Source organism: Thermobia domestica, chromosome 5, assembly GCF_964235325.1.
Source record: "Thermobia domestica chromosome 5, izTheDome1.hap1.1, whole genome shotgun sequence".
Lineage (NCBI taxonomy): Eukaryota > Metazoa > Arthropoda > Insecta > Zygentoma > Lepismatidae > Thermobia > Thermobia domestica.
This window is the reverse complement of record NC_137458.1, coordinates 96517219-96528761: the sequence shown is the minus strand read 5'-3', so window position 1 is coordinate 96528761 and position 11543 is coordinate 96517219. Positions and strand designations below refer to the sequence as shown.

At 35.7% G+C, this 11543-nt stretch overlaps 1 protein-coding gene across 2 annotated transcripts in view; it reads right to left on the bottom strand.

Annotated features, from left to right (window-relative positions):
• Nucleotides 1-200: 200 nt before the first annotated feature.
• Nucleotides 201-11543, bottom strand: part of LOC145684674 (uncharacterized) — a 35625-nt gene continuing 24282 nt past the window's right edge. For both annotated transcript variants that reach the window (XM_081757059.1, XM_081757060.1), the window contains one exon: nucleotides 201-470. In XM_081757059.1, the coding sequence (XP_081613185.1) occupies nucleotides 301-470 (170 nt within the window). In that variant the 3' untranslated portion in view covers nucleotides 201-300. The remainder of the gene's footprint in view (nucleotides 471-11543) is intronic.

The following is an 11543-nucleotide window of genomic DNA, read 5'->3' as shown; positions in this document are numbered from 1 at the left end:
CCCTGTAGTGTTTTTGAGATACATTTGATTCATTAGATATATTTGATGTATACATATAAAACAATACTTTCGGCATATAATTTAGTATATGGCAGAAAATATTTATAAATTGTAACCATGTACGTACTGAATAATTTCGAACACTATCAATGGGTGTACACGTTTGTGTTCAATTTACAATGATACAAAATAAACAGTAACACCGTTCTTGAATGCAATTTATTTTCCAATTATTTTTTGCTTTTTACAATACATCGGAATGATCTAAGAAAATTTATTTTCATGCTTCTTACGTGTTTCTCAAATCCTCCTCGTACACTCAAATGTGTAGAGTTGTTTGTTACATTTACATATCCAGCCATTGACTTCTGGTACTTGTTCTGGTTCAGGACAAATATATGTTGTATGGCAATATCCAGGGGCGTCAGCCGTACAACTTATGCTTTTGCAGGAATGGAAGGTTACAAAACCTGAAACAGAATCGTATCACAATATTTAAATTAGGAATAAAAGTGAAATAAACATTTGAATGCGTCTGTTACTGGTACTAAAAGAAAGAAGAATTTTTTTTTTCGTTTTGGGCGTTGCCAATTCTGTTTGACATGATTTATTAAAGGAAATATTGGTGAATAGTAACCATGTGTGTTTATGAGTATATGTAAGATTTTTCTTACACAAATACACGTATGTGCAGTCAACTAACAAAGTGGTTGGTTAAGTTTTAGCAGAAATCATCTTAAAAAGATTCTACTCAGTCTTGGGAAGTAACGTAACGCAAGTAAAGCGTTACTTGTAACGCGTTACTTTTTAAGTAACGTTTCCTAGTAACGCGTTACATTTTTTCCAAAGTAACTGTAACGGTAACGCGTTACGAATTTTTAAGTAACGTACCTAGTTTGTGTTACTTTTCTCGCGTTACATTTCGGATGAGTAACTACAATATATGTATATTTTTTTCGGAAACAAATATGTTTCTTTCCTGTAAGTGAATTTCTCAGAATGAAACAATCGAACATGAACTACGTATGTCAGTGACCGACAGTCACCGACACACAATGAAACAGGTAAGTTCGTAGTCCCACTTGCTGTTTTTGGAAGATGGGGACAGCCTAAGGGTAATCACGTGTACTGATTGCAAGCAACTGGAAGATTTTGTCGTAGATTTTGACAGCTCAAAATCAATACATTCAGTGAGTGAATTAGGAGTGCAATGATACCGGTAGTCTATTTTACTTTGATTGGTGTTGTTTTTATAAAGATGGAAAACGAAAATATTTTACCGTTCGAACATTTGAAAGAATACTTTTTTCTTAAGAGCTGAGGATGATGGTGGACAGAATTTAAAAGTAAAGTGTCTGAAGTGCCCCGGCGGAAAATATCAACAACTAGGGTGCCATAATTAACGATATACAGTAAGGAGTTAATATGAATAAACTGTTCTAATGAGCAGGCCTACATTATTACTAGAAAATAGTTTGCTGATGGCATGTAATATTGGAGTTCTTTCAGATCAGTTTGCTTATCCTAGAGTCCCGTTGATTATAGAGTTTGAAACTACCTTTAAAAAGCATGTATCGATTTTAGAGTTACTGGCAAGTTTTGATTCACCCTCAGTTCAGGTTTTCTCATTTTATTAGTTGCAGTGTAATGTTTCTCTATATTCTGTATTTTTAATTTTACATAACAACATTGTTATTATTATATAATTAGTTTAGGAGAATAATAATAAGCAACCATTTTTTTCTAACGCATAAGGATGAGCACGAGTCAAGCTAAAACTCGACTCGAATTCAAGTCGAGTTCTCGGGTTGAGCTCAAAGATGTATGCTTCTAGTCGAATCGAGTTACAAAGAAAACTCGCTCAAACTCGCTCGTGCCTATCCCTACGAGTAACGCAGTATGGCATTTTATCAATATTACCAATACATTATATGAAAATGTTCATATAACAAGTAAAAATTTGTCATTACATTTACATAAAACGATTCAGAAGTGCAATAATAATAATAATAATAATAATAATAATAATAATAATAATAATAATAATAATAATAATAATAATAATAATAATAATAATAATAATAATAATAGTGGTAGTAATAGTAGTACGGAAAATTGAAGTAATAATTTTTTTCACATATTTAAAGTTTCGGACCTAAAAGTAACGCGTTACTTTCGAAGTAAAGTAACAGTTACTTTTTGAGGGCAAGTAACGCGTTACATTTTAAAAGAAAGTAAAGTAACTTGTAACGCGTTACATTTTTACAAGTAACTTACCCAACACTGATTCTACTCTAATAAGAGTACCTCGATTCGATTCGCAGTAGGAGCTCATTTGATTCGGATCACACGTTAAGTTGTAATGTAAGTCCACGTCTCATATAGCCTCAGTGCCGAAAGGGACTCTAAGATTCAACCAAAAATAAAAGTAGTTGTCACTGATGTCAAGGAATTGTTTAAAGTAGGTTAATAAAATATATTTTCATATAGAAATATATTGACATTTTAGAAATACTCTTTGTGTAGACAAATGATAGCACAATATTCTACAGTTACAAAAGTCCTCCCAATGAGTCAAGAGGGTAGCACGCACACCTCCAGTGTTTCGGGTTGTGATTTCCGGTAAGAGTACACCGAACGCATTACGGTAGTCGAAATTCCACCTTAAGGCTGGCCACTAATTGACCACAGTATGAGACAGCCAATTTAAGACAGAGGGAGGCAAAGGGGATATGGAGGTCGCATATTGGACGCAGTCAATAGCCAACGGAGAAAGATAATTCGCATCTCGCTTGTAAAGTCGCACGGTGAGCGAAAGTCGTTAAAGAACAGTAATTTGTTATATAGGAAAAACACTTACTGGAATTTGTGCAAATTAGTTTCTGATATTGAATTTCAGAAAACTTTGTAATTCATGTCGATGGAAACCTCCAGTTCCAATAACAAGGATACCAATAGTTTGAAGTATATATATATGGTCTATTCCCCCTCGTTCAGGAGATAGGAGTGGAGGTAACTTTTTTGCCTCTTGCACTTGCCGACTTTCGTTTGAAACATTCTAGCCCACCCTGTACTTAGGGTTATGTTACATATTATACCTCGTTTGAACGCTAATGAAACAGGCTTGCAGATGCTATACATGTTGTTTCAGTACTACATACAAGACGGAAGTACTGGAGGGAAATTTTTCGAATTTCCCTATAAAATTCCCTTTTTAACACAATTTTGTACTGTTCTTGAGTGGAAACACTGTCGCTAGAGGAACAGTATATGATTATGCGAAAAGGATACTGTATACCAAAGATCCAGATGAGGTGTCAAGTTTTTAGCTTTATTAGAAACCGTAAAAAAAAAATAAAATAAATAAAAAAAGCATTCCTACTAACTCGTTTAATCCTTAAATAATGACTTCTACTGCAAACAAACAGTTTTCCTTGTTTAATAATTGTAATAATTATTTTCCTTATTTTAATTGTTTATTATTGTAATAATTATTGTTTTACATATTGGTTGGAATGGAAAGATCGAAGACTCATAAGGAACTTATACATGAACCAACAAGTAAGTGTTAGGATAGGCGAAGAACTGACGGAAGAGAGTGCAATTGGAAGGGGAGTTCGATAAGGATGCTGCCTCTCGCCAACACTATTTAATGTCTATATAGAAGAGATAGTGAAAAAGAGCCTACATGATGATGATGGCATTTCGGTAGGAGGTAGAATGATTAGATGCATAAGATTTGCAGACGATATGGCGCTTCTTGTAGAATCTGAAAAGAAAATCAATAAAATGTTAGAAAAAATGAGAAAGGGCTTTGAAGAATATGGGATGAAAACAAATGTTAGAAAGACAAAAGCCATGATGATTGGAACGAAGGGATCTGTGTCAAATATAAAAGTAGGAGGGGAGAAAATAGAACAAGTGAATAGTTTTCGATATCTGGGTAGTATTCTTAGTAATAACATGAAGTGCGAACGTGAAATAAAAGCAAGGATAGGAATGGCGAAAGAAACCTTTAGGAGGAAGAAAAGTCTGTTTTGTGGAACCTTGAATAAAGAGTTGAGAAAAAGACTCATAAAATGCTTCGTGTGGAGTGTTGTACTGTATGGGGCGGAAACGTGAACATTACATAAAGGTGACGAAAATCGACTGGAAGCCTTCGAAATGTGGGTGTGGAGAAGAATGGAAAGAATTAGTTAGGTCGAGCGGAAAACGAATGAGAGAGTGTTAGAAATGGTGGGTGAGAAAAGAACACTTTTAGATATTACTAGGAAGAGGAAGAGAAACTGGTTGGAACATTGCCTAAGAAGAGATTGTATCATGAGGGACGTCCTAGAGGGTATGGTGGCGGGAAAGAGATGGAGGGGGCGAAGGAGACTACAATTAATGGATGATATAAAAACAGAAAGATCATATGCGAAGACGAAGAAGTTAGCGGAGGACCGTGGAGCATGGAAGCTTCTCAGCTGCGGCAAGTGACCTGCCAATAAAGGCAGAATACCTATGATGATGATATTGTTTTAATAATTGTGGAAAATTACAATAATCAGCCTATACTAATAATAAAGTTTAATACCATTGTAATAATTATTATTTTATTAATCGTGAAAATTACAATAATTTACCTCCAAGAACAATGTTGTTTAATACCACTGCCGAGCTACATACAGATAGAGATGTAACCCTACTAGCGTCAACCTTCAACGTAATTATTTTGTGCGTGCAGCAGGTGTTCAAAGATATCACCATCCTCCTCAATGCACTTTGCAGTGCGCGTCTGTACATGCAGTGTTGCCCGATAGATGTCTTTTCGGCGCTCTTTGACGGTGTTGAATTTCACTAATGATCTGAACTTTCCTCGTGAGTTGGGATGTCGTCTGTATACAAAGTCCTTCAACTACCACCACAAGCAAAACTCCAAAGGTGTAAGATCCGGGGAGCGGGGAGGCCACTGAATAATCCACCTCCGTTCTCCGTGACTCATCCACCGATGAGGAAACTCGGATGACATACAGCTTGTGTTGCATGAGAGGGAGCCCCGTTGTGCTGAAAGTACATGGACGCCCTAGTTCGAAGAGTCATATCTTCCAGTAGTACTGGTATTCAAGGCGTAGGAAATGCAAATAATATTCTCCGGTCAAACGCTGAGGCAGAAAAAAGGAACCAATGATCTGATCATAGATAACCCAAATATTTTCAGAAAATTGTTCCTGATATTGTCTCACTGTGATAACCCCAGAGTTTTGGTCACTCCAATGATGCTAGTTGCGAGTGTTGTTTATCCCATTCCCGATGAAAGTAGCCTCATCGGCAAACAAGATGAATGGCAAAACATTAGAATGCTCCTGTACCCATTGGGAGAAACCAACACGTAGTTCAGAACGGGTGAATTGGAACGGCATTCTGTTACAACACTGTCGACTTTCACAGTCTACACAAAGCACTTTGCACTTCCTCACGGTACCGATATCCTTGCTATCACTTGCGCACACGAGATATAAAATAACTAATAAGGGCCCTTTCAAGTTAATGAGTTGCGGTGCGCCGCTTACAGCAGAAAAGATCCAAACACATTTCGAATTTGGAGGTAATTGGGTATAACAGTGGCATCGTCTCCGTCGGGTGTACATGAGACAAGGAAAATGTTTGTATGCGTTAGAAGTAATTATTTATGATTTCGACAGCCCTATTACAATGGACATTCTGGTGTAGTACGTTGTACGAAACCTTTAATTCAAGTACATTTTGTTTCACTGTTATCTGTTGTCAGAATTGTAATTAGTATTCCGGCATAGAAATGTAGAGCTCTCTTATGTTAGGGAATAGTATTGTATTTCCAATTTTGCATTAAAAACATTCGTTTCTTAACATTGGTAATAAAAATGTCATCTACAGAAAGTTGGAACATTGTTGTTATTAGAATAAGAAGTAAGTAAGAATGCTTTTTTACGGCTTCTAATAAAGCTAAAAACTTGACACGTCACCTGGATTTTTGGTACACAATATCCTTTCTCCTAATCAGATACTGTTCCTCTAGCTACAGTGTTTCCAATCAGGAACAGTACAAAATTGTTTTAAAAAGGGAATTTTATAGGGTAATTCGAAAAATTTCCCTCCAGTACTTCTCTCTTGTATCAAGTACTGAAACAGCCTGTATAGCATTTGCAAGCCTGTTTCATTAGCTTTCTAATGAGATATAATATGTAACATAACCCCAAGTACAGGGTGTGCTAGAATGTTTCAAACGAAAGTCGGCAAGTGCAAGAGGCAAAGAAGTTGCCCCCACCCCTATTTCCGAAACGAGGGGGGAATAGACCCTATGTTTACATACGCATTTTTGCTTAGAATGACCTCCCAAAATCTTTGACTTTCCTCACCGGACACTCTGTATATATATATATATATATATATATATATATATATATATATATAACTAGAAGCAGAGACGCCGATATGCTACTGTTCACACCAGCATGAAAGCATATTTTGTTATAATCTTGTTACTGACTGATAAGGTCACGTTCGCGAAAGGCATTTATACAAGGTAACCATAAAAGTTCTTGCCGTTCTAGAGCAGTGATAAACCAAAAGCAATATAGTGGATAGTATGTACTTTTAGGTTTCGAAGTAATTTCCATCAGCATCCAACACCTTTTGCCAAAATTCCTGCAGCTGCATAATATCCTGGTGATAAAATTCGTGGTCATGGACGCAAAGAAGTTCGTGAGTGCGTTCCGCAGGTTTTCCTCACTTGCGAAGGATCTCCGACGGAGGTATTTGTCGATGAAATGAAACGGGTGATAATCTGTTGCCGCAAGGTTCGGTAAATATGGTGCATGGCATAGTGTCCCCCCAACAAGTTGCTAAAAGGTCTCCCGGGTCCTCTTTTCCACATAGCTTGGCATGGTCTTGCAGGAACAGAATACCAATGCCGGTTCCTGCTGTCGCAATGCACGGTGCATCCTTTGCAACTGCTGAGAATAGAGGTAAGCAATGATGGTCTGACCAGATGGGAAGAGCTCGTAATGCACTACTTGCCGACAATTCCACCATATAGAGAGCATAACCTTTCGTGAATGCAGAGATGGTTTTGACGTGTGAGGACCAGGTACACGTGGCGACAATCAATGTCTGGTACGCTTGAGATTGTCATAGACGACCCACGTTTCGTCACCAGTTAGCAAGCGATCAAAAGATGGATGTGTTCAAGTGCCGAATGAGCAAGGACAAACAGGCTGGCACACGTTCCTTGTTAGCTGCCGACAACGTGTGGGGTACCCTCTTATTTATTTATTATAACAACACAACAGGCATTCTGCCCATTTACAGTGTTTGTTTACATATATGGTGAAATGTCATTATTTTTACAGAAGAAAAACATAAAGAAATTTTTATCGTTTCATTAATTAACTCAGCTCATCATACTACAAATTGTATTCTTAAACATTTTTTCAGACATATTGAATATGTCTATCATTTCACACTTCTCTTCAATATTATTGTAGTTAGAGCTCATTCTCCATAAAGGGGATTTATACAGGATGTCAGTACGTGCTTTCTTACAGTACATGGTAGTACTATTGCTCAACCTCGTTCTAGACGTCGGAACATGCAGAAATAAATTAGAACTTAGTTCTATGCAATCAATTTTATTATTTATTATTTTATGTAGAAAAGCTAAATTATTAACATACCTACGTTGCTCTAATGTCGGTATATTGAAATTATTTGTTAGTTCTGGGTATGATATGTATGCTGGGTACAATCCAGTTTTTTTTATACATTAGTAACCTCAAAAACTTGCCCTGCACTCTTTCAAGCATTTGGATATATTTTGCATTATGAGGAGTCCAAATAACAGAAGCGTATTCAAGTTGGGGTCTGATATACGAATAATATAGTTTCAAAATTGTCATGTGGCTACGAAAGTCTCTACTTACACGACAAACAAATCCAATACTCTTATAAGCATTGTTTGCAATAGTTTCAATGTGATTTGCGAAAGTCAGTTTTGGGTCGAAGGTAACACCAAGGTCTTTAATAGTTTCCGGCCTACAAAGATTTATACCGTCAATAGTATAATCATAATTTATGTATTTTCCTTTTCTAGTAAATGTAATAGCTTTACATTTAGTTATGTTTAGACTGAATTTATTCACATGGCACCAGTGTTTTACATTTCCCAAGTTTCCATTACTTAACTTGTATGCCTTCCGTATCCCATACAGCTGCAGTTTGACTATAGCCTTTTAGTAAATTCGTCACAAATTAGACCACCGTCCTCCACGATGGCTACTTGCAGGGCCTCTTCATCCAACACATGTGTTCGTCCACTGCGAGATTCATTTGAAAGGCTCAGATTCCCCAAACAGAATTTCTGGATTCAATGTCTGGCGGTGCGTTCATTTACGACATTCTCCCAAATAGCCTGGGCAGCTTGATTTGGCAGCTGACACTCACTCCTACTTTAAAGTCATGCAACAAACAGTTGCTAACAAGCTGATTCGATACTTCCATTCTTCTTTAATACTGGACATGCTATGACTGCTGTATGTCCGCAACGTGTCTATATTACTGAACCTTGATGGTCAAACTAACTCCCAATCGCTTGGCAGGCATATGCTTTATTTCATTTCCTCTTTGTGAGCGCACGATTAATGGGACGTCAAAAACGGCAAAAATTTTCTAGTTACCCTGTCGTAGATATATATTTACCAGTTTCAGCGCAGCCTCCGTTTCTGGGGATAATATACATAAAAATTACGTAACACATTTTATAAAAAAAATATATTTCTCCAAATGGTTTATTATTAAATTAGATTGATTAAATTACTAATGGGTATATTGAATTATACATAGAACTTTATGACATTCAATCATAAAAACTTATATTCAAACTTAAATCTAAATATATTTATGTATTTAATTCTTGAATTCTCTCTTTTACTTTTTCTTGTCTTTTTTCTGTTAAAATCAAACCATCCTCTAAATTCTTTAATTTATTTATTAGTTCTTCTTTAAAACTATTTTGTAATGCTTCCATACTAAGGTGTATATCCCATCTTCTAATAAATATCTTTTATCATTGTAAGAGGTAAATGCTAACTTGTTTTCTTTCACTGAAACCATATTGTGCTTTTTATTTCGGGTTGTATTTTGTATTTCGTCTAATTCTTTATTTTCTAAAACACAATTTTCCCAATCTTGGAAAGTTATTTTCGTTTTAGCAACATTTTATTTTATTCCTTTTCCTTTTCTTATTTGTTCTTGTATTTACATCTTCATAATCTCTATCTCCATTTTTCTTAATAGATTAATTTAAGACCAATATTTTTCTGTTACAACTTCTTAAGGATCTTTAAGTTTTTCCAACACTGTTCCCGCCAAGTGAACTTTGTGGTAGACAAACACCGTGTGCGTGGGTTTTCTCGGGTTCTCCCGTTTCCTCCCACTTTCTCCCGCCATCTCCTTTAGCCTAACCGGCATAACCGTGGGATGTAAAACTCAAAAATTTCATTTCATTTCATTTTTTCGCAACAGTTTATTTTCTTATTAACTGATTTCAAAGCATATTTGTTATTTACTTCATAAGCATATGTACCTAAATGTTCATACATGTCTTTCATATATATATATATATTGCCAATATGTTCTATAACAGAATCAGGATCACTGATTAACTTTATCTCCATATTTTTTTATATATGGTATATTTGGTAAATATTGTATTTAAAAGTAGGTTTTGCTATTTTTCTACTAGTTTTTCATTATGTGAAAGTTTTGTATTTACTCTCTTTCTCACAGTTTCCATAGGTTTCCGAAATACAGTATTATTGTCGAATTCATAGAAGTCTTTTTCAAGTGATCTTTTGCATGTGATCAAAGTTCTGTATTTAAATCTATAAATTTTTGTTTAACTATGCTGATTGTTTAAATGGCAATATCTTGAAATTCTAAATGTACTTCCAAAATGTATCCAACACAAGAATAGTCTTTTGTTTGTAATTTTTATCAAATATTTCTCATTTACACTAATAATGTATCTCCTTTAGAAAATTTCCATAAAGCCTATGATGATTGATACACCATTCATTTTTGTTATTTGCATTTATGTAGGCCTACATATAAAAACTTCTTTTTTTGGAATCATAGTTTTCTAAATATTTATAATTTGCTACAGCATATCGCTTTGAACTAAATATTGAAGAATATTAAGCATTGCGTAATATTATGTATCTATACTATTATATAAATGACAGAAGTCGGTGACTCATCATCGCTTAAGCTATACTAGGTATTATAGATCTTAATGTAAAATTTGGAGAGAAAACGGAAGTATGGGGTAAGGAAGGATTTTGGTAAATAACCATTCTAAGGGAGTAAAGAGCGGTTCAAAAATTCTCCCAAGAATAGTGTATCTCACGGATCACTATCTTTGGAAAGATAAAGTTCAGCATTTGAATTCTTCATTAAAAATAAGAGAAGCGTTTTCAAAAATTACGCTCCAAACGGGGGAAAGCGGAAGTTGGAGATTTGAAATTCAGAATATAGACATTTAATTAAAAATAAGGAAACACGTATTTCAGTGTTTCTGAAAATTCCGCTTCTAAGGAGAAATAGATGGCAATTTCGATCATATTGAAGTTTATCTTGATTTATTCATAAAGTGGCGAATGTGAGGATTTGTTTAAGTTGGAATTAGTTGATCTATAAACTCGTAACTAATAACAAGGTTCCAGAGTTTCGAAAAATCTGCTTTAAGAGGAAAAGTTGGGTCATTTCTATAATATCTAAATTCCCCTTTCTTTTTTGGGAAAGTGCCCACTGTGAGGATTCACTTCGAAGTTGAAGGTGTGAAATTCAGTAAATAAACTCTTAAGTAAAAATAAGAGAATATTTGTTTCAGTGTTTTCGAAAAAAAACAAAAACAAAAAACAATGACTTCTAAAAGGGAAGGGGGGACAATTTTTTAAATATTGAAAGGACATCTCCACCCAATGAATTGTTGACTCTCTACTTTCTTGAACGGTAAGTGCCAGGGTTGATATGGGTATGTAGACAACCCGTAGGCTCTGTAAGTCGCGAATACGTTGGTCTCATTATCTCAAAATGAGGTGTGTTCGAACAGGAGTCGAAAAACCGATCGATAGTCCCGACTGTGTTTGGTAACTTCTCTGGTCACAGTGCGCAACTGGAGAGCCTTCCAGTGGAGATCTTTGAGTCTGTCCTCATCTCCTTACTCTGCTGCGTAATTCTATGCCACACACTACCCATGAAACCACAGAGATACAGCAGGATCTCAGAAGACGTGACGAGAACCGGGCCAGAAGCACGGATCGTTTCCTTTAGGGGGCGAGTATCTCCAATGACCGATTGTGATATCCAGCAGGCCCGTAGCTAGGAGCGTGTTATGGGAACAGTTCAATTTGTCGCAATTTATCGTGCAGTTATCATCCTCAAGAAAAAATTAAAGTTCGGTAAATGGAAAGGTGATTAAATTAATTTGTTGGTTGAAGTAGCTCTTGAGGATGTCGGTAAACCTA